This window comes from Brienomyrus brachyistius, chromosome 21 (assembly GCF_023856365.1).
Source record: "Brienomyrus brachyistius isolate T26 chromosome 21, BBRACH_0.4, whole genome shotgun sequence".
Taxonomy (NCBI): Eukaryota; Metazoa; Chordata; class Actinopteri; order Osteoglossiformes; family Mormyridae; genus Brienomyrus; species Brienomyrus brachyistius.
The window spans coordinates 11,576,629-11,604,214 of NC_064553.1; the positions used below are offsets into that span (position 1 = coordinate 11,576,629).

The 27,586-nt window shown below is 48.0% G+C and overlaps 1 protein-coding gene across 1 annotated transcript; it reads left to right on the top strand.

Moving 5' to 3' along the window:
• Positions 1-26,378, top strand: LOC125716711 (dynamin-like 120 kDa protein, mitochondrial). The gene is made up of 29 exons (XM_048989334.1): positions 1-178; positions 764-1,082; positions 1,876-1,972; positions 2,197-2,304; positions 5,283-5,356; positions 8,249-8,302; positions 8,543-8,647; positions 8,873-8,959; positions 9,133-9,246; positions 9,378-9,458; positions 9,572-9,646; positions 9,767-9,838; positions 9,962-10,061; positions 10,501-10,631; positions 10,957-11,029; positions 11,141-11,213; positions 11,299-11,414; positions 13,655-13,719; positions 13,980-14,056; positions 15,155-15,320; positions 15,411-15,563; positions 15,655-15,763; positions 15,985-16,064; positions 16,176-16,316; positions 16,467-16,583; positions 17,165-17,258; positions 17,503-17,613; positions 24,624-24,696; positions 25,062-26,378. Exons 1-28 carry the CDS (start codon positions 144-146, stop codon positions 24,686-24,688), a joined length of 2,892 nt encoding a protein of 963 aa, XP_048845291.1. The 5' UTR covers positions 1-143; the 3' UTR covers positions 24,689-24,696; positions 25,062-26,378.
• The last annotated feature ends 1,208 nt before the right edge of the window (positions 26,379-27,586 follow it).

Consider the following 27,586-nt stretch of genomic DNA (forward strand, 5'->3'; position numbering starts at 1 on the left):
TTATTGCGTTCGGACTGGCAACCCGGAAGTGGCTGATCAGACCTGTCATTTGGGTTTTCTTTTTGTGTCCTTGTTTGCTCTAATATGACCGGTTTTCAAATGGAGTGAATTTTCCAAGAAGAGCCATTATAATATTACTCAGTATGACTGTATTGCGACCTGGAAACGCTGTAGTCTGGTGAGTATATATTAATGTCATATATTAAAATGAGCTGGGAAAGATGATTAGTTGGCTGTTTGACTACCATCAACCATGTCAGCCAGGTAACACTCTACAGTTCTTATAAATGAATGCTTTGAATCGCCCTATTTTATAATTTCTGAATATAGACTAACACACAAAACGAAATATGTGACCATGACGCTGTTAAATAAAATATAAAAGACTATTTGCTACAATTATGGTTAACATTTCAGAATGTTACTTGCACAATGTTTACAGTTAAGGTTCACGTTAATAAAACTGCAAATTGCGTCGTAGTTAATGCATGCAGTAGTATGTTTTTAAATACACTGATAGAACTATAAATTCATGGACAATTTTGCACTTGTTTTAAATTAATCAAGCATTAAACTACACATAGAGCACATAGATAACTGGAAAGTATTATGGATTTAAAAGCTTTAAAAGAATTCCGTTTATGAATTTGTACGAATGACTATAGTTGCTTCCATAATTATGTCGTATTTGTGATTTCATGCGGCCGAATGTCTTAAAAAATCGAATTTGCATGTCGGTAAATGCTGTTCCCTTGCGCTGCAGTGTGGCCTGTCGGGTCCTGCTTTCATCCCACAGTGGGGTGAGGTGCAGGCTGCCCTTGCAGAAGCTGCCCTCTCTGTCGCGCCCCATCCACCACCGCTACTCTTCCAGCGGCACCCAGAGCCGCATCCCACGCCGCTCAGCGGCTCGAAACTACAGCTCCCTGACGCGGCCCACCTACCGCTTCCCGCGGCCGCCGCCAGGGGGCCCCGGATACCAGCAGCGCCGCTCTTTCTGGGTGGCCCGTCTGGCCGCGAGGTTCCTGAAGCTGCGCTACCTTCTTCTCGGATCTGCCGTAGGAGGCGGGTACACGGCCAAAAAGGTTTGTGTGGCATGTAAGGATGAGAACAACATGGGGCCTACATAGAGGCGCCGTGAAGAGGAGGGGAGGGGGCAGTCGAGGATCCCACAGGCCCCGGAGCTGCAGGGGGCCTAAAAAATCAGAACATAACCGGATTGGTCTGACAATCCCTTACTTTGAGCCCCGTGATATGCTGTCATGGTGCCCAAAATCTCTAACAACACTCCTGGGCCTACATATCTATTCTGGGGACATTGTCAGAGATGATGGTGCTGTTACTCCATTGTGAATTTTAACCCCCCGCCTGCATTACTGCCAGTCACATGACTCAGTCGTAAGCCAGGGTCCCAAATGCTAAACAGATGGCTGCTTTTTATGCCACACGTGTCCCCTCTCCTCCACCCCCCACTCCCAGTCTATTTAACAAAATCATCACTCCATGTCTCTCTCTCGAAGGCGGCTCATTTGCAAATTGGCTTCTTGCACCGTGGGATGGTGTTTGTCGCAGTCGAGATTTTTAAATATGAGAGGAGGTGTATGGGAAGTATGGGAAGGGGATCAAACTGAACTGAACACCTATGGCTTGATCTTTCATTTTCTTTCAGGAAGAACATGGCCTGGTTTACTGATGCTCACATTGTTTCATTTGAGCTGATCTGATCTCCTGTGTCTTTAAATGTTTCTGTATTTTATATGGCAGTAAATAAACTTGTTAATGTAGAAACCAGTGTCTTATCCCTCAAATGAACGTTTAGTTCAGTGAAACAGCCCATTAAATAGTATTGATTAATCAGCGCATGTTGCTTTGTTTCAGACTTATGAGGAATGGAAGGAGATGATACCGGATTTTAGCGAGTACAAGTGGATGGTGCCTGATTTCATCTGGGATCTTAATGAACATATCGACTTAGGTACTTTTGTCTTTAAAAAAAAATCCAATAAGTTCAGTATGCAATGAAATTGTTCTGCATGTAGTATGTTAATGGTTTTTATAATGTTATGAATAATACTGTAACTTACAATTAATTGTGTTTGATGCTGTGGAAAGTGTATGTTGAACTGTGTATTTGTGACACATAGATACGGAATATATATAAATATATACTTTTTTTTTTGTTTGTTTTTTATTTATTAGAGAAGATTACCAATGCCTTGCCAGACCTAGAGGAACTGTCCAAGCTCCTTCCAGACCTGACAAAGATGGGCGATAACCTCTCCTTTTTCAAAAGCCTGATCTCAAACGGTGGGTGGCCCTACCCCTTCACTGCCCTCTCCTCATGCGTCTTTGTAAACACGTGACATGCGAAGTGTCGCGTGTGAATAAGGTTAAACCGCTAACAAGGATAAGTCCATTTTATTAGTTCAATTTCTGTTTTGTTAATCCTTCACAGGTTTGATGGTCTATGGAGCTTCTTGTCACCATCTGTTCTTAGTGTAAATGCAGCGGGGTAACGTCAAGCCCTCTGCTCACTCTGAGTTTATTACATTCGGTTGTCTTGTTCAGACTTTCGTTGGGTTGCTTCCACTCCTGCTGCCGTGCTTCACTGCAATTTGTTAGTTGCGAAAATATCTGAACAGATCTGTCCTGTAGAACCACCATGGTATTAAGTTAATTCCTCCACAAGTGTATCTGCTACCTCTCAACTGTCAAAAAACAGCCCCAGATAATGAGTCACTGGAAAATTTCCTTCTCTGATGTGGCCGACCTTAATTGAATCTGTGAAATGTTTGTTGAGTTATGGCTGCTGCGGTGAGGGGGAGAAGATCTGGTGGTAATCGTCTCCAAATCAAGGTCACTGAATTTGCATTTAGATTTTGCTGCAGTTTATACGAAATTCAATATGGGCAGCGTTCCCTTGATCCCTTTTTGCACCGCATTTGCAGTGCATCTGCTGTGCATGGCCGTACCAGCATGTCTGCTAACCTGTGGCAGCTGAGATATCCACTGCGGTGCTGCTTTCCTATAGAGGAGAGGGCCTGTTGCTGTGTCTACCTGAGAGTGACTATTACTGGATGGCACTGGATGCAGTTTAAATGGGTTCATTTGGGTTCAATAGGGAATAGGCAGTTAACCTCGTGAGGACTCAGTGAATTGCTTACACAGATCATGTGCAAAGAATGGTCACACCTTGTCACTTCTGGCGTTGTGAATAATTTATTGATAGGGTTTCCAGGAGATAGGTCATATTTACCTGCAAAGTCTACTTGACGTTACTTTAATCAGTAACTTAAGTTAATTATTTTCATAGTGGGACTCATACCCACAGACTTAACATCCTATGCAAACATCCCACTGTTAACTGGTACGGACTACACCTAACAACAGAAAACACGTGATTTTGTTTCTTTTTTGGGTGGGGTGAATTTTTGCACCTTTGCATGTCCCAGGTGAAGACTACCTGTGCCCCTTCCATCTCTTTCTGGTCCTCCATCTGAACTGACTTTTTCTGTCTGCAGTGACACCCCCTTCAAAAGTTTGGAAAATGCCCACTGAGGCCTGACCAAAGATTAAGTCGTCTGTCAGAGTGGTTACATAGTAACATGTGACCAGAGGTTTCGGTGCCTTGTGCTGGTTGGTGGCACACTGCCATTACTTGCAGGGGGGTAAATACTTAAGACATAATGCTCGTACCTTGGCTTAGTGTTTCCCTATGTGCAAGGTACTTGTGGATTCCCATACAGTCCATATTTTTGTTCTCTCCCAGCCAATCACGAGCACCGAATACCTGGTAAAGGCCCACTGGGTTTCGGGAAGGAGCAAAACTGGACAGTCTGTGGTTCCCTGAGGACTGGGTCGGGAACCACTGCCTTTCCCATTACCTTCTTGTAACTTAGACGCCTGTTGTGTAGCACATGCTGATATGAGCAGATGAACCTGTTTTCCTTTTAAATAGCTTAATACTTTTTATCAGGCCAGTGTCAATGTTTTGGGAGAATGTCGTTTGTGGGTTCCCTGAAACGGCATTGCCAGCCATCGTGAGCTTTGACCCCAGCATGACAAAGCCTCAACCCCTGGTCAGCACTTCCTCCGGGTCGTGATGTGTCGCCGGGTGGATTACTGGTACGAGGCGACGTTGTAGCCTGTGAGCTCCTTACTCAGCGTGGAGAGAACCCCATTGAAGGGGATCAAGAGGAAATGTGAAGTAAATCTGCTGAGCTTCTTACCATGTGATCAATCAGCCTCATTCTGAATATCAGACTAACTAGCAAACTGGGGTCTTCATCCAGACCGAAATAAAATTGAAACCAGACCACGAGATCCATTTCCCCGTGTCCCATACCATTATATTTGGGGATCACAGTGGACCTTGGCTTTTGTTTTGCTGATGGAATTTTGCCCTTTGGGAGCCGTAGTCAAAGGGACCTGGTGAATTACGGTACGGTTCTGAACCAGTTTGGAGGGCAAGAAGTATTTTCCAAACTTTGGAACTTTGGTTTTCGGTAAATGAGTAAACGTAGAAACTGAATGATCGTGCAGTTCTAGTCAAATGTCTGGATGCACCTGCTTTTATTGCATTAGCCAGTATTTTTTCCATGTTATTCACCTTATTGTGAAAAGCCTTGGCGCAATAACTAATATTGCAACAACCAAGACAAGTGTTCATCATCTCAGAATTACATCAGATTATAGAATCTTTAAAATAGCCCCCTATTGCTGCAGTGAGAGCATTGCAGACACTTGGCCTTCATTAAATCACCTTCCAGATGCCTCCGGAATGCATCTCCAATTCCTCCTCTGAAGGAGTTTCCTCATGATCTTGGCACAAGTTGGGTACCTTGCTCTTACCCTTTTATCCAACTCATCCCAAATCAGCTGTATAGGGTTTAGGACAGGGGGTGGGATTGTGGGGGCCAGGTCATCTGTCACAGCATACCATCTCTCTTCTTATTCGGAAGATAATACTCACTGCATAACCTTAAGAAGAAATTATTTTAAGTAGATCTGACCAGACTTTTTAACTGGTACTGTATCTGATCCTTCTTGGTGAAATTGATAGATAAGTACTGGATGACTGATACGTTTGTCATACTCATGCGTAGCTACTGGTCTGTATGTTTGTTGTCAGCCACATTGATGGGTAAAATTAATGGTGGCATATAGGGCTACATGTGAGGTATTTCCGGATGTTCGGCAGTCTGAAATGGGGTTTCATCGCAAATGCAGAGTTTGTTTTTTTTCTTTTTCCTGACGATTGTGGTTATGTTGCTGTCGTCTTTCAGACACTTCTGGGGAAGCTTCGCTGAAATCAGCGGAGGACACCGGATCTGAAACCAGCGATAAGCAGTACAAGAAGGTAAGTCGCCCAGCTTGGCTACCCTGCCTTTCTCTCACTGGTTTCAGAATTGCCCATCAAACTTTCAGCAGATTTCTAAGTCTGATACGGCGTAGGCACCCAGTTTGGTTTCACGCTGTAACTTCCTGCATCCTCAGCATCCTCATCGTCTTCTCAGTCTGTTTTCTTTGTGTTAGTCCTAGTGCTAGTGTGTCACGACCTTCTGTAACAGCTTGTGTTGGACCCTCACTGGTGGCCTGGGGCACAAGTTGGGAACACCAGTGCAACACGGGGCTCAAAGTACTGGGAACAGATTGACGCGCAGTCGCAAAATTACAGGCAAAGCATGGACACCATACCACACAACTGCATTCCTTGTAACCTGAGTCTATGCAATCATGGAGAAAACATGCAGACTCCACACACAAAGCCTTGGGGTGGATTTCAAACAGGTTTGAAGACAGGTAGTCAAATTACAGGTTTGGAACCCTTCTCCCCCCCCCCCCCCCCATATGGAGGAGGACCTACCAATACTTCATGAAATTTATTTCTTGCTGTGGGCCTGACTTCAAGGCCCCGAACCCTGGAGGCCTGGAGCCACTGACTGTAGCCTTTCTATGACTTTTGTTCTACATCTTCGATATATTCACCATGTACATGTTCAGCGGCTGGCAGTTCAGCATATTTTTTTTATTAGTGAGCTGCTGCTAATTTGGTAAAAACTGGACCCCACCTGCAGCGGTGGATTTGGCTGCACTGACCTAGTTACCCGTAGTGGCGCTTGATCATGCAGGATATTTTGAGGCTGTCATGCTCCGCATTCGGAAATAAAACGGCATGTGAGATCTGGGTCGAAATGGCTGCCGGTGGTGAAGCTGAGTGGCAACCACAGACAGATGTACGGGGCCTGATGACGGCATATGACCTGTCACTGATCAGTCAGGCGGCCCCCCTTAATCCCGCCCTGATTTTTATCACTATCCTCTCTGCAGTTGCGTTAGCTGTATAGCGCTAATTTTCTGGAGCCTTATGTTAGGCTTATAGGTATTTAGCATGGGTAGGGTTAGCATGTCTGTATACCTTCTCCTGTCTCCCCCCCCACCCCAACCACCACATGCCATGATGCCCCAACAGCGTCTCTTGGGAGAACTCATACTCATTGAGTGCCAGTTCACCAGCGAGATGAGGACGCTGTCCCCAGCCCCAGTCTGAGTGCCCCGTGAGCGTAACGTGAAAGCCTGCGCGCTCCCCACCCACCCCAACGGTGTGACCGCTCCTGGCGCAGGCCAGTGACATCATCAAAACTGTCCTGACACTGACTTTGGGCGCCTGCTTGTCTGGGAAAGTGACAGCCTTTCCCTCTCATGACCGTCACTCAGAAACGGCTTCTGGCCGCAGGCCGTAAAAGCAGCTGTAGATGCAGAAATATTCGGGTGGAGCTCAAAGCAGAGCTGTTTCTCCTCTGGGCCGAAAGGAGCCAGATGAGGTGGTTCAGGCCTCTATGACGGATGTGTCCTAGATGGGTCCCTGGGGAGGTGGCTGGTGGGATCTGGGCATCCTTGTTTAGGCTGCTACCCGGTGCACCCTGACCCTGGATAAGTGGCGGATGGGTGGATGGAGGGATGGAGGGAGGGATGTTGCTGCAACATATATTTAGAAATAGGCCTATAATGTTCATTTTAAATAATCAGTAATAATGAAATAATAATAATAATAGTTATTATTTTTGTATTGGATGTGAAAGTGAATTAATCCATTGCCACATTTTTGGGGGGATTATTTTCTTTGTGGAATTAGGTCTCCCTGTAAATAAGGTTGGGGACTCCTGGTGTTTACTGATAGTAGCTGTAATATATCAGTTTTGTGTGTAGTTGTGCTTATGTATGGTTATAGTAATTGTAACTACTTGTATATACTAATTGTATACCTTTTGGCTGTATCTCACCCTAGCCCTGCTCTGCACTCTGTTTTGTAATGATCTCCATCACGCCACCCCGCTCTCGTCCCCAAATGACGGAAAAAAAAAGCCAAAGGCGTGAGAGAGGCCGAGTTCCAGCGTGACACACATGTCCCACACACAGCCGCGCTGTGCCACTTAAACTGCGTCTCCAACCGCGTCCACGCGCCATCACGCTTTGGCGTGACTTGCTTTTCTCACGCTGCACCCCCACGGCAAGAGGCGCACAGCATGTTGGTGTGAACGAGGCGAGGGAGCCGCCAGCGGCGAGCTCACACCAGGCCTTAGTCACACGCGATCATTGGCGGGAGAGTAACGGTGGCTGCGAGAAGGGGGAGAGGCGGCTGCTGCCCTCCTGTGCTTGATAAACCCCCTGACCCCTCTGCCCCTGCCGTCTTCCCTCACATGGGCTTTAAACATGCACACCAACCTGTTTGTCTTAATATATGTCTGTGCATTTGACGCCCTCTACCCAATTACCCATGTCCTATCCCATTTAATCCCATTTTTAAGGTGCACAAAATAGGTGGTATTACGGTAATATGGTATACCTTGGTGTATTTGGGTATACCACAATTATTTCATTGCTAATATTTTATATTACTGGAAAAATGTTGCTTTTTAAAATGCTGTAAAGTACAGTATACCGTGTTGTACTGTCTGGAAGGTATGAACGAATTAAAAATGAGATACCGCCCACGCCTAGTGTTTGTACCTGGAATGCACTGCCCTACTAGAGGTTCATTTTACAGAAGATGCTCTTCAAGGCTTGATTGATTGCAATCAAACATTTTTGAGCATTCTAATGATAAATGAGAATCTCCCACGATTGATTTGGATACCCTAGAAATGACCGCTTGTGTAATTTGCATGTGACAAAGCACTCTGTGTATCTGATCTCAGAAGTAGGTCACAGGTGGATTGTAACGATCCAGACCCACTTTCTGTTTTTACAGACCACAGATAAGGAGAAGGTGGACCAGCTACAAGAGGAGCTCTTGCGAACTCAGGTACCACACACATTGGATGGATGGATGGATGGATGGATGGATGGATGGATGGATATATGGATTTGTCTGATTTCAAAGTATGTTAGCAGTCAACAAATGTGCACGGTGCTCACCTTATCTTATAATACCTGTGGTGAGGAGTCATGTGTATTGATGGCTGAATCTAAGTGGGACCTGAAGGGGACTTTGTCAGACCTGCTGTGCGTCTTACTGATGGTGCCGCCCCCCTTCCCCCCACAGTTGAAATACCAGCGCATGCTGGAACGCCTGGAGAAGGAGAACAAGGACCTCAGGAAGGTGGTTCTCCAGAAGGACGACAAAGGCATCCACCAGCGTAAGGTTAAGGTGTGGGCCCTTAGCTGCTTACTAAGATACCCTCTGCCTGTTTTGGCAATTGTATTTTGTACCAGACTATATTCATTCTCTGGATCTTTATATTAAAAGGTAGGGTATGCGGTTTTAAATCCAATATACTGTGAGGAGTTATTTGCTGAATTTTAAGCGCATTGGATTGATATCGTATCTCCTCGAAGCTGCTACATCCAGTTGTGTCCCTCTGTTTCCCTTCAGAAGTCTCTCATTGAGATGTATTCTGAAGTCCTGGACATTCTCTCTGACTATGACTCCAATTATAATACCCAGGATCATCTGCCAAGGGTAAGTCAGTGTCATGGATTGAACTGCAGGGGGTGCATGTTACGTATGTAACAGGGACTATAAGTAATTTTGTGGTGAAAGAACCAATGACAACCCATCAGCAAGGTAAAATGGCCCCTATCCCATAATACAATGTGCTGGCTGTCTTTTTCTCTCATCTTTTGGATCTGTAGGTGGTTGTGGTGGGGGACCAGAGCTCTGGAAAGACCAGTGTCCTTGAGATGATCGCACAAGCCAGGATCTTCCCCCGGGGGTCTGGAGAAATGATGACCAGGTCTCCAGTCAAGGTCAGTGGATGCCCACACTGTCTTCTGGTGTCTACCGAGAAACCAACCTACGGAGACGGTGTGCAGTCTGAGTGCTGATGGACATGTGTAATGGTAGCAACATAGGCTCCTTTTATCTGTTGTTCTGCCAGGTAACACTAAGCGAGGGACCTCACCATGTGGCCAGGTTCAAAGACAGCACCCGAGAGTTTGACTTGGGAAAGGAGGAAGATGTAAGTTGTCTGCTATGATACCGGCAGAGGAGTAAATGGATTCTTTTTTCTAGTAGATGATGAAGCAGTGGTTGGTATCTCCTAAGCCTCTGGTTTCTCTGTGCACTTCGCAGCTTGCTGCCTTACGGCGCGAGGTCGAGATTCGAATGCGCAAGAGTGTGAAGGATGGACAGACGGTCAGCCCAGAGGTAAAGATTGGCCTTGTGTACCATGCCATAGATACTTACTGAAAGTTGGTAACATCGGGGCATTGACCCTAAGGAGTTTGAGAACATTGTTCTAAGAGCTTGATTCCTCCTCAATTATAGACCATCTCCCTGAGTGTGACTGGTCCTGGCATCCAGAGGATGGTTCTGGTGGATTTGCCGGGGGTCATCAGTGTGAGTGTGGTTTTAAGTGCTGTGACCCTTTTGTTTCCCATCAGTTTGAGGTAGCGGAATTTTGGGTGGATTTTTGAGTCCTGCTCCGACGTCTTGGAGACTAATCTGGGTGTCTGTTCTTAGACTGTGACCACTGGCATGGCAGCTGACACGAAGGAGACCATCTTCACCATGAGTAGGGCTTACATGCAGAACCCCAACGCCATCATCCTTTGCATTCAAGGTGAGACCTGGTGAAAAGGTACAATGCCTCTGCAGCGAGGAAGAGAGAGGAATGGATTCTCATCAACAAATGCAGCAGGTTCAACTCCTATTAGATTAAAGGGGCAGTTTACCCCCCCCCCCCCCCAAAACAATGATGTGTTTCAGATATGCTATGGGGCTATTTATCCATCTAGATTGTTGTGTTGAGTGTTGCTTAGTTTTGGAGATATCAGCTGTAGAAATGTTGTGTTCTCTTAAATATAATGGCCCTCTTTCTGTGGTGATTGAAGTGGCAAAAAATAAATTTGAGCAGCAATGTCTCTTAGCAGAAATCATAACCGGGTTACTCAAGATGATCCACAGACCTTGTAGTGAGCAGTTTGATGCGTGAACCTCTTTCTACTGAACTCCACACACCAGTCATATCACTGTGCTGAGGTTCTCTGCGTTTTTTCCAGATGGCTCCGTGGACGCCGAGCGTAGCATTGTCACAGACCTGGTCAGTCAGATGGACCCTCAGGGCAAGAGGACCATCTTTGTTCTGACCAAAGTGGATCTCGCAGAGAAGAACATGGCTAGCCCCAACAGGGTATCTGCCTTCCGTGTTGAAAATGTCCAGCCGCATGTGTGATCACATAGAGATTCCAAATTTGCACACCTTTGACCACAGGGTTTTAGGCAGCCTTGATGCTGTACTCCGTCAGCCAATAATAACGTAGTGCTTCTCAACCACTGCTTTATTATTGGCTGGTTGAGAGTTCATCCCAAAAGCCTGCACTGACACCAGTCCTACCAGGATCTCGTTCTCCACCCCTGCAATAATCTGTACTCCCACCAAAACAGCATAACTCTTTCAAGCCACATGAAGCTTTGAAATTCACCCAGATGTGCTTCTGTAAATGTTCTTTTTGTAGATTCAGCAGATTGTTGAAGGGAGGCTGTTTCCCATGAAAGCTTTGGGATACTTTGCTGTGGTAACAGGCAAAGGTAAAGTGAAAAGTCCAGCAAAACGGCAGCAGACCGTATAGCCACTCAACCACATCACTGTTAAAAGTTTTATCTCCAGTGGATTAACAAAACTGCACTTTTCTCTTGTAGGCAGCACCAACGAGAACATCGACGCCATCAAAGATTACGAGGAGGAGTTTTTCCAAAATTCGAAATTGCTCAAGTAGGTCTGGGGTGTCTGTTTTACCACCGAAGGCCTCGTAGGGTGTTTGGCTGTTCCATGGGCCATCTTTAATTTTCTTCTTCAGGAATGGCATGCTGAAGGCACATCAGGTGACCACAAAGAACCTCAGTCTGGCCGTGTCCGATTGCTTCTGGAAGATGGTGAGCGAGTCTGTGGAACAGCAAGCAGATGCTTTCAAAGGTATTAAGGTGTCCTGTCCTGTCCTGTCCTGTCCTGTCCTGTCCTGTCCTGTCCTGTCCTGTCCTGTCCTGTCCTGTCCTATCCTGTCCTATCCTGTCCTATCCTCTCCTTTCCTGTCCTTTCCTGTCCTATCCTGTCCTATCCTGTCCTTTCCTGTCCTTTCCTGTCCTATCCTGTCCTATCCTCTCCTTTCCTGTCCTTTCCTGTCCTATCCTGTCCTATCCTGTCCTTTCCTGTCCTTTCCTGTCCTATCCTGTCCTATCCTCTCCTTTCCTGTCCTTTCCTGTCCTCTCCTTTCCTGTCCTGTCCTGTCCTAACCATGGCATGGTGTCTTTGTTTTATTTATAACTTTTATAATATGGTGCTTATTGCTCATGTGTGTATTCGATTTTATGGAATAGTAATAGCCAATTTGTGTTCGTTGTATCGTCACACCGCAGTAGCCGTGCTTCTAGTCGCCATCTGGTGTCACTCACTTCCAGTTACTTTGCTAACTCTCGTTGGCCACACGCCCCTTGTTTGGCCAAGACGAGGTTCCCTCCCAGCCAGCTGGTAATCATAAGACGTCTGAACTCCAGGTGATCTCCGAATTGATTTACAGTCCACCACCTTGGCCACTTTATTCCCCACTTGTCCCCGTATTGATTTTTTGAACAGAAACCTGCTGGAGACAGAAGATAAATAAGTAATTAGCGGGGTTGGGCGCCCGTCTGGCGATGCTGCCTCTCAAAGCGGAGCCTCATGGAGAGGAGGTGGGGGGGGGGGGGGGGGGGGTGCAGTCAGGTTAAAGCGTCCGGGGGATTAAGTGGAGTCTAACTTGGCCTGTTGCGAAACAGACCCTCCCTCCCCCTGCTTTACATCCACAGACATCAGATATATCTCACACCTGTCAGACGTCACACGGTCGATTGCCATGGCAATGTGTAGTATGGTATTGCCTCTATTACTACACCTTAATGAGGGTCAGCGGTGGTCCTTGAGTGAGTCCTTGAGTGGATAATAAGCAGAATCATAATCTTTATTGGCACACGATCAAGGCCCATGGATATCTTTGTTGGCGCAGCTTGCTACTGTTGGAGACACCGTGACAATAGACCAGCGTTTCCCAACCCAGTCCACAGGGAATCCCAGACAGTCCATGTTTTTGCTCCCTCCCAGCCAATCAGGAACACAGAATACCTGGTACAGGTGCACTGGGAGCTGGGAGAAAGCAAAAACGTGGGCTGTCCGGGCTTCCCCGAGGACTGGGTTGGGAAACAACTGCAATTGACAGTTAAAAAATATGGTATAATATAGACAAGAGTACAAGACACGAGATTAATTATTTATTACTTAACCAGGCAAGCCATTAAGAACAATTTCTTATTTACAATGGCGGCCTGGCAAAAGGCAAGAAGAAAAAAAAGATGCACGACGGAGAGGAGAGGAATGACATGTGATGGATAAATGCAGAGGTTTGTGCAATATTCTGTAGTGCACTGCTGAAGGTTGACATGGGTACAATGCAGGCAACATCCATCCATCAATATAGCCTTAGTCACTTGTGTTTCAGCAGCCACTCAGGTGCCTGTAAACCTGCAGAGCACAGCTCTCAAGGACAAGGCTTTGTCTATATCTGCAGGCCTAGATCCAAAAAGTCTTTAGATGGTTTAAAGCCATTTAACATTAGACACTCCTTAATGTGGGATCCTTATCATTTTTCCAAACTGCAGTAATCATAATACTTAATCACAAAGGGCTATTCACAATTCATCAGGATAGTATTGTAAAAATCAGGCGGGGAAAAAAAGCCTTCAAACGTGATGGCAATAGGTGTTAATGTTGTAGAATGTGAATTGGACATGATGAGCCCTGAATATTTGGTATGGCATTTTAATTTATAACAGATGGAGTTTAAACTCGCAAACAGCCAGCGCATGCATAATAAAAATCATCTTTAGTCTGTGCATATCCACAGCAGAATGAGATAATATACGCCATGAAAAAATCCCGCTGGGTCTTCCTTTATGGGATCACCGGGGGCTCGATGATGAAATCTGCATTGCTAACAAGGGCGATGGGCTTAAGGTGACCCTGTTCCCCACTTTCAGAGGGGCAGTGAATAACCGCCATGCATGTCCGAGCTGATGATGTCATTCTGGCGTACCGATTTACGATTGGACCAGGAGGTGCGGTATTGATCCATCTGCTGAACGTGTGGGTGTTTGTCTTCTTATCGTTTTCATTTTTTTTTATTTTAGCATCCCGGTTCAACCTGGAGACAGAATGGAAGAATAATTACCCACGTCTGCGAGAGCTGGATCGGGTAAGAGAATGGGGTAGCCGATTTGACGCGTACTTTCTATATTGTAGTGTGTTAAAATCAGACTTTCCACCTGCAAACGATACCACAGAAAGCAATTTGATTTGTGAGCCATATCCTAATAAAATCCTCTATGTTGCGTAGTAATTAGGCTGAAAAAATATGCTAAATATAGCAATAAGACGTGATTTGGAAAGTGTGTTTTGGAGCAGGTCTTAAACTTTTCAACGTGCAAACTGAAAAGATTACATTTGCTTTCACAGAATGAGCTCTTTGAAAAGGCCAAGAACGAAATCCTGGACGAAGTCGTCAGCTTAAGCCAAGTTACACCCAAACACTGGTAAGAAGCAGGCCTGCTTGTCGGACTCTTTAAAGGTGTGTCCGGTCATTCATTACCGTAATGAATCGCTTCCAGTTCCGTGATTTAACAATACCACCCAGTGTGTGCTGTGTAATTTCCTGGTCTAATTGTGTGTTAACCTGGACACTCGCCCACCCAAATGATGTTTATCTCACGAAAGGTGTTGGATACAGTGGATAAGACGCTATTTATATGCCGAGGAGGAAAACGATTTTGCAGAGAGTCCACTGGTAATGGGGGTGGATTTGGAATGGATTGGGGGGAGGGGGGAGCTTTTGTGAAATCCATTAATGTAGCCCAATCGATGGGATGATGAATGACCTTGGGCTGGGCTCGGCTGGGCTCGGCTGGGCTGGGCTCGGCTGGGCTGGGCTGGGCTGGGCTGGGCTGGGCTGGGCTGGGCTGGCACGCTTCTGCACTCTGTTGGACTGACCCTAACTGAGACATGCATATTGATAAGAGGAGGCCCAGTTGGTGCTTGCTTGAAGACAGAGGAACGTGAGCAGCCCTTTATGATGAATGACCAGGAGATGCGAAAGAAACACCAAAGTGCTGATAAGCTTCTGGTCCCTCTGCCTTGGCCTGGGTCATTTCTGTAGCTTCCGTCAGCTACAGCTTCTTTACTGTAGCTTCAAAGAATGTAACATGCCCGCTGCTTTATCACTGCTATTTATAATCTCCGTGTTTAATCTCCGTGTAAACTGCATGGAGAGGATATCCTGGGTAATATTACTTATCGCAGTCATTCACTCTGTGCACACAACCATAATTTACCATTTTTCTTGTATATTTAATTGCACCTGGTTAGGTTCTAACTGTATTTCATTTGCTCTATATGTATGACAATGAAGATTAGATTAGATTAGATTAATCTAGTCTAGTCTAATCTAATATCTTTCTGCACGACTGATTGAGCAGTAGTGTGTAATTGTACCGCTGATGTATGTTACTGTTCTGTTAAATAATCACTGAGATTACTTATCTTTTGATCACAGAACCATATCCCTAATTAGTGCGCCAACTGCTACCCAAAGTGAATATTGTGCGATTATTGTTAATCCCTCCCCTCACTTCCAGGGAGGCGATTCTGCAGAAGAAACTGTGGGAGCGAGTGTCCACGCATTTCCTGGAGAACATCTACCTCCCAGCTGCCCAGTCCATGAACTCTGGGACCTTCAACACCACAGTTGATATCAAGCTGAAGCAGTGGGCTGACAAGCAGCTGCCGCATAAGACCCTGGAGGTGACGATGCGCCGTGGCGTGATGAGGGCGCCCCCTGTGGGTCAGGTACCAGCTTGCGCCTTGAGCTCCCTGTGCGTGTGCGGCATGCAGGTTGCCTGGGAGACGCTGCAGGAGGAGTTCGGCCGCTTCATGTCGCATCGCCAGGGCAGGGACCAGGACGACATCTTCAACAGGCTGAAGGAGGCTGTACGGGAGGAGAGCATTCAGAGACACCGCTGGAGCGACAGCGCAGAGGACAGCTTGGTGATGGCCGCCACCATCTCAATCTCCGCCGGGCAGTGAAGGGCAAGTGGGTGGGGAGTAACAGGGTATCCTTTGGTGCACGGCCTTCCAGAGGGTGATCCAGCACAACGTCCTGGAGGACCGCTCCATCACGGACAAGCAGGAGTGGGACGCGGCCGCCCGCTTTATGGAGGAGACCCTGCGGGCACGCCTGAGCGATAGTATGGCGAGTGTGTGTGTGTGTGTGTGTGTTGCTAAGGGAAAGCTTACCCTTGTCTCTCGTAATCAGGGACCAGCTGGCCATTGTAGTCCTCTAGAAACAGCCGTATGATGGTGTATATGAAGTTTTTCTCATCTTGGCTGTGGAGTTCTAGGTTGGGCCTTTTCAGGAGCAGAAGGTGGTGTTAAGGTGTTTTTTTTTTTTTGCTCACTTCCACCCCAGCGGAGGCCGTCATCCAAGACATGGTCGGCCCTGACTGGAAGCAGAGGTGGCTGTACTGGAAAAGGCGATCTCCAGAGCAGGTAAGTCCTGACTGTGACCCCCCCCCTCCCCCATCCAGGCCGCGTGTGTGCGCAGCTCTTGAGGAGTATGTGATACCACGGGTGTGTGATCGAGCTGTGTTTGGCCTGCAGAGTATCTGCAGCGAGACCCGCAATGAGCTGGAAAAGCTGTTGAAACTGCGTGAGGACCACACAGCGTACCTGGCCAGTGACGAGGTCACCACAGTGCGCAAGAACCTGGAGAGCCGGGGCGTGGACGTGGAGCCCAGCCTGGTCAGCCCCCCCCCCCCCCCCCCCCCCCCGGGACCATGTGTCCTTCAGGGTGGCCTTTCCTGCTTTACACTGGCAGTGTAATTGATATATCACGTTTCACAGAGACAAGGGACCTTTGTATGCAGTTTACCATCCTCACATTCTTCCCAGATAAAGGACACTTGGCACCAGCTGTACCGGCGTCACTTCCTGCAGAGGGCGCTGCTTCACTGCAACCTGTGCAAGAGGGGCTTCTACTACTTCCAGCAGCGGTTTGAGGATGCTGAGGTGAGCTCTGGGGAGCCGCTGAGTCATTTGTGATGTTAATCATGCATCAAGCTGAACCCAGTTTCCGGCAGAGAATTCAGGTACTAGCAGGTACCTGACGGGTAACCCGCAAGTTTTGGGGGTGTGATGGGTGAGAAATATCTAAGTATGTAATTCGCTGGTATGAGTGCAGTTGGAAATCAATAGGCCACGGGCATAGTAGGTCTAAATGGGAAAATATTGTTATTTACATAGGCATAAGCCTATATTTCCTATTGAAAATAAATGTATTGTTATGTAGGCTATTTGGCTATGGGCCTGTGAGCCAGTAAAAGCTGATCTAGTATACTGATTGTAATTCAGGTGTAATTCGGGTTTTGGAATCTCTTTGAAGCAGGTTGGGCCAAGTACAGATTTACGTAAGAGCTTCGGTCGGATAAGGGTCCGTATGCAGTTTTAAGTACTGTGAGTACAGGCGGGTGGACCCATGCAAGACTCCGGTTTCCAGTATCTACTGGCAAGTGAGATGAACATGAAGGCATTTCAGGTTGCAGACGAAACGCTGTGAGCTGAAGTAAAGCGTGATGTGATGCTGGTTACAGATGGACTGCAATGACGTCGTGCTATTCTGGCGCATCCAGAAAATGCTGGGGATCACGGCCAACACGCTGAGGCAACAGCTGACCAACTCGGAGGGTAGGCAGCACGGAACCGTCCAATCAGGGCCAGATGCAGACCGTGCGAGAGCAGCCGACACTCGAAGTTAGACCACCCCCCCCCCCCCCCCCCCCGCTTTGCTTTAACGCTGACGCTAACGCTAACTCCCAGAATCACACGCGCTGGGACTTGCGTAAGAAGTGAAGAAGCATCGCCTCACATAGATCGGGAAGCGAGGTTCTCCGTGCCAGCAGCTGATTAGCGCTGTCACGCCCTCCCCCAGTGCGACGTCTGGAGAAGAACGTCAAGGAGGTGCTGGAGGACCTCGGCGAGGATAGCGGGAAGAAGGTGGAGCTGATCACGGGCCGGCGAGTGCAGCTGGCTGAGGAGCTCAGTGAGTGTGATTCCGAAATATTGCTCTTTAACACGTTTATGAATTTTCTTAAACATTCTGGACCTATTGACTACAATGGCCGCGTTGTACTTCGAATTGACCAATAGAGGGCAGCATTAGTCATCTTATGGTACATCTGCATGGGTTTTCATACTTACAATAGTGCAACTCGACAGTTAAATTAGAATTAATGGCTGTGTTTCAGATGAGTTTTAGGTGAAATTTTCATTATTTTGCAGACATAGTCAGCGCTGGCTAAGCATGTTATACGTTATTTTGAGGTTACTTGAAGGCCGGCCAGGCTGTTGCTCACAGGTGCCTGTAATTGTCAGAGTGTCATAGACGTGCGGTAGCTGGGCCCTGAAGACAAACAGAGCGTGCCTCGTGATGGCAGGCCTGGACTGGCCCGCACGCAGCCCCCGCCACACAGCCCCCGCCACGGCGTCTGTGTAAGCATGGCCTGCCACCCAGGCTCCAGACCGCACTCGGATACCAAACACAAGGCTGCCGCATAATCGCTTCTTCTCAGATCAGTGACTTTTCGCAAGTCACGTGGTACCGCTTCAAAACCGGCGTTAATGGCGGCCCCCACCCCCCCAAGCCAGACACGACCGGCTGAGCGCCACACATCAGCCCCGTGGCGGAAAACCTCAGCTGATTGTTGTGGTTTGGGGGCCGCTGACGGGCCCCGGCAGCCCTGCACCGCGTGCTTTTGGAAGGCGACCGCAGGCACATCCCTGCTAGTGAAGCCGGACGCGACAGGAAGTGGACCCTGTTTGGAAACAAGGCGCTTCCTGTCTGCGGGTGAGGGGTGGTGACTCAGCGACCGGGTGGGGTGCATTTGGGACACGACTTGCGGTCACGGATGACCTTCTTCAGTGGGCGGGGGTTATTTTCACTGGCCGGGAAAACTTCTCCGTGGGGGACCTACCTGCTTCCTTTGTCCGCTTCGGGCCAGTAGGAGCATGTCCGGGCACGTCTGTCGCCACTGGGACCGTTACTACGCACAGCGCTAATGGCGGCAGCCTCCAGCGGGCACATAGCAACCCACTGTGTGTGTGTGTGTATCGGGGGAGTGGGGGGGGGCTGACCTCTCCCACGCCAAAGCGTCCTTAGAGACCCTCACATGAAGAGGCTTCAAAATCCCTGCTACTGAAGTCATAAATCCTGGGAAAAGTTTGGAAATCTTTATCTATCCTTTGATGGTTTGGATAATTTACATCACATCTATTTACCTGATACATTTATTTAAAGCGATGTGTATTTTGAAAAACAGGGTCGATCAGTATGATTGAGAGTTGGTCTTACTCAAGGCCCTAAAAGTGAAATCACTCTGCCAACCCTGGGATTTGAACCAGCAACCTTCAGCCTAAACCCTCTCAGCCACAAACAGCCTGAAAAATTGTCTTCATTTGTAATAAGTATTTAAGTGCTGCAGGGCCTGTTCAACCTTGGTGACTCCGTGAGCCGTCGCTGGGGGGAGTTTCGGGGTTATGAAGCCACCGGCTGTTGTAAGAATAGTACCGCAGTGTTATGCATGTCCAGTGTTTAAGTGAGGCTTAAAAATGGGTCAGTCTACAGACATTTCAGTACACATTCTGGATTCCTTTTGTCAGTATCTGCTTAAATAAGCCGGGAAAGGCTTTAATGCGGTGCATGATGCTGGCGTGACAGGAGGCACTTGGCTGTGCATTTCAGGCTGCTTTGATGTCTCTGTTCGGTCATGAGAGGATGATGATGCGGAGGTGGGGGAACCTTTGGCTGGCGCTTTGGTCAGAATGAGCCTGGGGTGTCCTGGGCCTTCCTGGAGCGACACTGTCCCCTGGGGCGTCTCTCACCATGATCTCTGTTTGACCACTCTGTTTCCTCACGGCACACTTCCCGTCCGTCCCACTGCCAGGCTGCAGTCTCCGTTTGGACCGGACCGGACGGGGCGGGGCGGGGCGTTGGTGGTGGTGGTGGGGGGGCGGCACTCATGAGCCCGGTCCGCGCCCGAGGACACCCAGGTGCTCGGCGGTGGTCTGACAGGGCGAGTCTTGGTGATTAGGCCCGCGTGCTACAGCATGTCAGCCCAGGGTGCTGTCACAGGACACTTCCCCCCCCCACGGCTGCCCGCCAGCTGAACTGTGAGGAGCGCCCCCCCCCCCTCCCTGGTCCCGCAAGCCCTGTCTCTTCCCTGTAATTAAATGCTTCTTGTAGACGGGTGAGAGGGCCGAGTCTTTGGGGGGGGGAGGGGCGGGGGGGGGGGGTTCATTCCGTCACACTCCATTTTTTGCACACCTGGACCTTCCCAGGTTGGGCTGCAGCTCCCTGCAAGGGACGTTATTAAGGCTAAAATGAGCTGAGGTCAAGCCGCCCTTCTCCCATGAAGGCTCCATTGTGTGCCTGTCAAAGTAGGCCCCCGGGGCCCCAGACACCCCCGGCGTGATGCGTGCAGACTCGGACATGGACTCGCATTCCATACACTGATTCCTTAGGGGCGTGCGCATTTCCAGAGTGAACTGCAGTGTGTGAATAACTGAAGTTTAGCTTTTGATTATTCTAATGCGCATTCTCAGGTGACTGAGACGACCTGACGCCTATTAAACTGCACCGTCTGTCAAATGTCTTCATCCTTTCATCACTTCATGCCGAATTTGAGCTTCTGTATTTAGGGTGCTTTTCCACTGCACCAGGTACCGACAGTACAGTACCTCATAGTGGTTGTTTTCCACTGGCGTAAAAACTGACACTGGTGCCGAATGACATCACAACGCGAGGTGGGGTATTTCATACTGAATTTGAAAAATGGCTGTATTATATGGCTGGACAATGTGCGATATTAATCGTATCCCAGCTGGTTTTTTACTTTGGCTACTGAAAATTTGGTACTGGTACTCAAGCAGTATGGAGTACTTAAAGTGCAGTGCCTGGTGCAGTGGAAAAGCGCCCTTAGACATGAGACTGCGTCTACACCTGTAAGTGCGTCTCTGTGGTGGTTAGTGCATCCTCTGGTGGTGCTGTGTTTTCAGCATTGTTGTTCTTTCAATAATAAGCTTAAGTTTATGATAACTTTAGCTATTTATACCATTTTGCTGAGGGGTTAGTTCAGCAGTGGGTCTTTTAATTGTCCCAAAGTTCAGGGCCATTAAAAAAAAATCCCAGATCTGTCCTGCTCCACCCTCTGGTGCAAAGTGCAGGTGAGCACGTTTAGGAATTCTCTCTCTTCTGATCGGCGGGTCTGGACCTGGTCGTGACCGTCCCTGTCTGCAGTATGAACCGGATCTCTGTGCTTCACCTCACTGTGTCTCCAGGGTTCTGTTTTTAACAAACGGCTCCTGTCTCGTGTGTTAAGTGGATTAGGCGTCGCACCCCCGCCCCCCAAGCCTCAGCCCCCAAGGACTCCAGGCTCTCTATCCTTGGTGCCCGGTAACCTGCCCCATTGTGGGTGGGGCCTCCTCCTCTTACGGCCCAATCAGACATCAGTTAAGGGCTTTTCCCGCTTCTCCTTTGCCAAGCACCCAGGAAGCTCATGGCCCAGGACAATGGGGACCAGAGATTTCATTTCACGGAGTTGCGGGGGGGGTTGAATAGAGGGTGAGGGTAAGGCCTGATTTATACTCTCGCCACCCTCAAGCCGTACATGTACACATCATGATCGCCACACATTTTCTGCATCGGTTCCGCTCATCGTCTATGCACCTACGTGAGGAATTAATGCAACGTGTATGTGAGTTGCAGTACTACCAAAAATTGGACTGGCAGTATGGTCACCTTTTGTCACAAGACAGTGTGTTTATACAGTTCGTAAAGTAACATCTGATTTTTTTGAGAATGAACAGCTGGAAGTACGGTATATTTTCAGAGGCAAGAGAGAAAATATTGCAGGGCCTATTGTGTCCCTCCGTGTACAGCGTATGGCAGTGTAAGTTTCCAAGAAAGCAGTATTATGTGTGCGAAGCACAATGAGGTTCTAACTTCTTACTTGCCTACTTTCATAAGCAGTGTTATTTTTCCAATACAATTCCGGGATTTTCAAATGTTGGTTCACCAAGAGTGTTGGATTTATGCTTCGCTAGAACTTTTATACTGTTATAGGAATCAAAACTTAGCAAGTTGTGCAGTTTTAATGGCGGATCCTTTTCAGGATTGTCTAGTATATGTTTGACATTAGTTTAAAGGCAGCGATTGTACATCACTTCATGTCACAACTTTGTAAAAAATAAATGACACCAGAAAGGAAGGAGCTGACAAAGATGGTGGACATGACCGTTAATGTTAAGGCGTAAATATAATCAGCACATTGCTTGCGTTGTGTTCGCCTCGGCTGCTTGTGCGTCACCTGAGGTATATCGCCGGCCTGAGGGAGGTCGTCCTCAGTGGAGGAAATCCCGCACTGTCCGCTTGAAGGGGAAATCTGCAGTGCAGGGGATTATGGGAATATTCACGGCCAGAAAAAGCGGAGTCTTGGATTAATCCGTCCAACAGCTCATCTAAAGTAAACAGACAAAGGTTTGCCACATTCCTGCATCCCTGCCATTAACAAACATGGGGAATATATGAGATTAGGCTTCTGACTGAGACCCTAAATGTCAGCACGAACCATGACCGTACCTGACAACACTTCAGATTTACCCCATATTATACTCCCCCATACCCCCCGCTCAGAAATATCTGTGAGTATACTTGTAGCACAATAACACACTGTGCTGATCACTTTTCATTATTTTTCACTAGTGTGTTATTCTCGCCTTTATTTCCAGCACTTTCAGTCCTTTTGCGGCCTCTTGCACCTTCGCCATTCACAGATGGTGCTGCTCACAGCGGCTGTATCCAGTTTGCTTTGTTTGACTTAACTTGGATTATCTGCCGCAAATGATTTTGAGAAATGATCTGAGCCCCCCCCCCCCCCCCCCAAGGATCCTGTCCTGTGTCCAGGATTGGAAACACTTCCACCCGTTAATCACTGAAAGCAATGACCCAAATCCAAACAAACAGTGCCGCATCGGCGCATCAAAGGGAACTTGAGAAGAACCCTAACAACATCCAAATAACTGGGCTTTAGCACCCTCTCCCCCCCCCCCCCCCCCCCCCCACTTGCTGGAGGTTCCGCGGGTCACTGGCTGGGGTTTGTTGTCATTGGTCGGGCTCTGCCGGTCGCAGCTCTAGGTGCTTGTTCCGCTTAGTTTCCCCTTTGCACCTGCAGGCCCTGGCCAGCCGGCGTGGGCCGATGCCTTTATACTCCATCCCTGCCTTTGTGCTGCTCATGTCCCGCACACGTCGATGTTGTCCGAGCGCAGAGAATGGGGCACACTCTCGCAGCTCGACCCATGTCCATTTTTAGGGCTCCGAGGATACTTTCAGGTTTATCCTGCAAGACGGTGTTTCCCAGTGTTCGGTATTCGGGGACCAATAAAAGGTCTGGTAGGGAGCTTGGGGGGAGCAGGAACACGGACCAGCTGTGGGTCCCTGAGGGCCAGATTGAGAAACACTGATATATAAGGACTGAAGCAAAAATCTAAATTGGATTAGAGGCTTTATTTTCCCCTGGAGGGTTTTTGGCTGCGTTGCGAGCTGTCTCATCATGAACAGATACATAGAAACTTTATTAATCCCGAAGGAAATAACAGGTTTATAGTAGCTGAATACGTTTACAGAGTAAAAGAGACATTTAGATGTTAATAGATAGCAATTAAAGACGGTAGCGATTAAAAATAGAAATCAATAGCAGGTACAGTGCAAGGAAGGTCAAGAAAATTACTGTCTGGAATTCTGTAGTAAAGGCTCACAAAGAATTAAGAATATTGCACAGTGAACGAATGAATGTTCTGTGAATGAGCATTTAGTGCTACCATGGCCAGTTGTGTTCTTCTTACTAAGGGGATCAGGTTTCCCCAGAAACCTGTTTCTGCCATAAATCTTAAGAATGAGTTTATTGTAGCACAGCACATTTCCATATGTAAGTCGGATATTGGCTCAGAGGGACCAGGGTGTGGAAGTAAGTGAACGTGGGGTGAATGACACGGTCCAGCTGATGCTGCATCTGACGTGTGATTAAAAGAAAGAACGTCCTGTGTTTGGTCACTGTGCCGTGCAGTAAAAGTGTCTTTTGCTTCACTCAAGATCTGTGGCCTTGAGGAACTGGTGCGTTGGGCCAGGAAGCCTGCCTGTTTATATATGGGGCCCAAAGGCCGTTTCAGGACGCTCAGGCAGGAAGCACAGCTGTTTACAAACACGAGCGAGAGGTCGTTTGCCAATAGAGCGCCTAGTGGGGAGGGCGGGGCCTGGGAGCTCAGCCTGCCAATAGAGCGTCTAGTAGGGAGGGCGGGGCCTGGGAGCTCAGCCTGCCAATAGAGCGTCTAGTGGGGAGGGCGGGGCCTGGGAGCACAGCCTGCCAATAAAGCGTCTAGTGGGGAGGGCGGGGCCTGGGAGCGCAGCCTGCCAATAGTGGGTCTAGTGGGGAGGGCGGGGCCTGGGAGCACAGCCTGCCAATAGAGGGTCTAATGGGGAGGGCGGGGGCTTGGGAGCGCAGCCTGTCAATAGAGGGTCTAATGGGGAGGGCGGGGCTTGGGAGTGCAGCCTGCCAATAGAGCGTCTAGTAGGGAGGGCGGGGCTTGGGAGCACAGCCTGCCAATAGAGCGTCTAGTAGGGAGGGCGGGGCTTGGGAGCGCAGCCTGCCAATAGTGGTCTAGTAGGGAGGGCGGGGCCTGGGAGCACAGCCTGCCAATAGAGCGTCTAGTGGGGAGGGCGGGGTGTAAAAATCAGCCCCATTTATGACTGGGGGTGACTTCTGGAACACCCTAATCATGTATATCCTGAATGCAAACAGGGTGCCTGTCTGTCACCCAATTGTAAACGCTGATCAGTGACGAGATCCTTGATGTTCTGTTTGGTCCAGAACATGCAGTTATCTGAAGTTTGAGTTATATAATTAATATAATGTCAATTAAAATCATGGGCCAATCATGAGCCACATTCAACAATTCATTATTTGCAATTAAGAAATTAATGTATAATGTCTTTTTTTTCAGAGAAAGTGAGAGAAATTCAAGAGAAACTTGAAGCTTTCATTCAAGCACTTCAGCAGGAGAAATAGCTAAACCGGTAAATGTTTATCACAATAAAATAAAAAACATCAATCACATCTCTCCCATTCACAATGCCTTGGAAGGTAATATGAGCTGTGGATAAATGATAGTGACATAACATTTTGTCTTCAGAATGCCTAAAGATTTTTATAGTTTGACTTCATTCACCTTAAAGTTACATGGAGAACTATCCGGTTGGTTTCTGTTCTTAACAGAATATTACTGTCCTTCCAAAACAAATCTGCCCGCCTCCGTTTCAGAGCCCCAGGATGCTAAATTGGTCGCTGAAAGGCCGCTGTTCTCAAATGGCCGATATACATATATAATTTGTTGTGCATTACTGTCTGCTGTTTTCTCTGCCTCACATTGCATTTGGTGAAGATGGATCTTTACGCAATGCCTGATGGGAAATCGCGGATCAAGAGTGTTGAACCAGGGCCGCGCTGTCCTCACGAACTGCCTCAGCGCTAATGAACGCCCAGAGTTCCGTTCCTGGTCTTGGCACTTCTTTGACAAACTGGCTTCATTTGGGGGGGCAGGAGATGGTGAGCTTCTGCTGAAGGAAGATCCCCCCCACCAATCCATTTCAGGAGTCCAAATCTACTGCAATTTTAGGCCCTTAAACCATGACACACATGTTATTGATTGGACTCGGGGTTTTGCTGCCCTCGCGGCAGTCAGGACGCTGGGAAGCGCGTCAGCCTTCGTACTCTGCCCTTAGATTTATATGACCTCCCTGGAGTGAGCTCTCCCCCGGCTCCTGTACGGCCCCTCGCCCGTCTGCCAGCTACGGGAGGGGGGGCTGGATCTGGAATCCTCATGGTCATAAATCCCCATCTGTAGGCCGGACGTGTGACGGTGGGAGGCGTGCGCCTCATGGCTGCCATCACTGACCCGCGGAAGACGTCCCCCATCCTGGCGAGATGCTTTTGCACTTTGTGAGGACGTGCGTAGACGTCCTGCTCCATGTTTGGCATTTGTGTCACAGTAATCCAATTTTATCATATATTCTTAAAAAAGAACACTGAGCTAAAGTCATGAATTGCACTAATGGTAGCTCTTGATTCAATAGCACTTGAGGAAGTGATGTAATTGATGGGAATAAAAATAAATTGAACAAAACAAATCTTCCTTTCTTATCTTTCCACTTTGCACATGGGTGTAACACTAACTGTGCAGAGGGTTAGGTCGTGGATTTGACCAGGTGTTGTGCTCTTTGTGTATCGATGTGGCCTTGTGGATTTGATACCTTGTGTCCATTTTTAGATTGGGAGGCTCTCTTACTCCTTTGACCTGGTTAAGACTGGAATTCTCTCCTGTACCTTCCATCATCCCACCTGGTACTCGCAACGAATCGTGCTAAGTGGCTTATAGGCACATCAGTCTGGCTTCAGTCACAGTGCCAGGACAGTCTTCTCATGTGCTGAATCCCCTTCGTCGTTACAGCTGTTTCCACTACTGCCATCTAGGGCAGCGGAGGGGAATAGCACCATGCAAGCCCTCAGCATTTGAGATGAATATCAAAAACCTGTCACTGTTTGGGCAGGCGTTGCACTCCTCATTTCAGTGTTCCATATTTAGATTCGTCTTTGATTAAGTCTTGCATGTTGCAGCAGTCGCCCTTACTTATTCGTTGTGATTGTGTTGCACAATGATAGTTAATGGATGTTAATAAAGTGATGCTTTTCTATCAGACTATTTTGCTTTCTCCGACTGCCTGTTTGTTGTCCAACTTGTAATCAAACATCTAGAGCACCTTCATGACAGAGGACACCATTCTGTCCCTAGTGGGGGTAACAGCTATGTAGTATATTTAGCAACCACACCGCAAGCAGAGGAAAAGTAGCAAGATTACACTTCACAGGTGGATCTGTAAAGAGGTACAGTATGTGGTGTGCATGATGGATGGATGCATGTATGGATGCATGTATGGATGGATGACGTTTCATTAAGTCCAAAGGAAACTGCAGGTTTTCAGTAACTCGATATACATTTTTGCACATTAAAAGGACTTTTATAGCACAATATCCACGGAAAATTACAGATACTATTCTTGATGCACTGCGATGTGCTGTAATTTCATCTAGGATAAAGAACAGCTGAAATAAGATGCTGAGGTGAGACGCGAAGTTCTGGCAGTAGAACATGGTGGATGGGAGTCAGTTTGACCGCTGGATCCCGCGAGGAACCTTTTAAGCTGCAGAGTTCTAGCACCCTCTCTTTATGACTTTGTTCTGTTTTTTACATAGAAGATGTCGCCCAGCTGCCTGCCCCCGCTCCGACCATCTCTTTGTGTCAGCATATAGGCACCTTCATGGGTCTTCGATGGACCATTAGCATCTGCAAAGGTCGTCACGTTGACTAATAGTACGGCTGCAGCATCACAGTTGCTCAGTTAGTGTTTTGTCTATTATGTGGGGGACACAAAGAAGCCGATGGCTGGTAGAGGCCTGTCAGACCTGGTAAAGGCGGCCAACGGCCACAAAGCCCGGACCCCGCCCTGCCTTGGGGGGCAGCCCTCTATTTTGTCAGGTCTTTGTCCCATCTTTTTCTGGGGCTGGGGTACGTGAATGGGTTCTGGGGGGCAAGAGGATAAATCTAGTGATTCAGGGGGTGGACAGTTGGGGCCATGTCGCCGTTTGTCCGCAACCTTGTCTGGGGGGTGGGACACCACCCTCGCTCATTGTTCTGTCCGGTTCCTGCACAGGTTAGCAGTTAATGGAGGCTTGTTGTGTGCAGGCGAGAGAGCAGAGAGAGCCACCCGCCGCTTCCCATCGCCGCATTGCTCATGAGGGAGCGTTGAAAGTGCAACACTGGTGTGTAACGTGTAAAGGTTTGCACCCCTGTTACTACATCGCCTCCCATTAGGCACATTCCCTTCGGTGAAGCATGTCAGCGAATAGAGT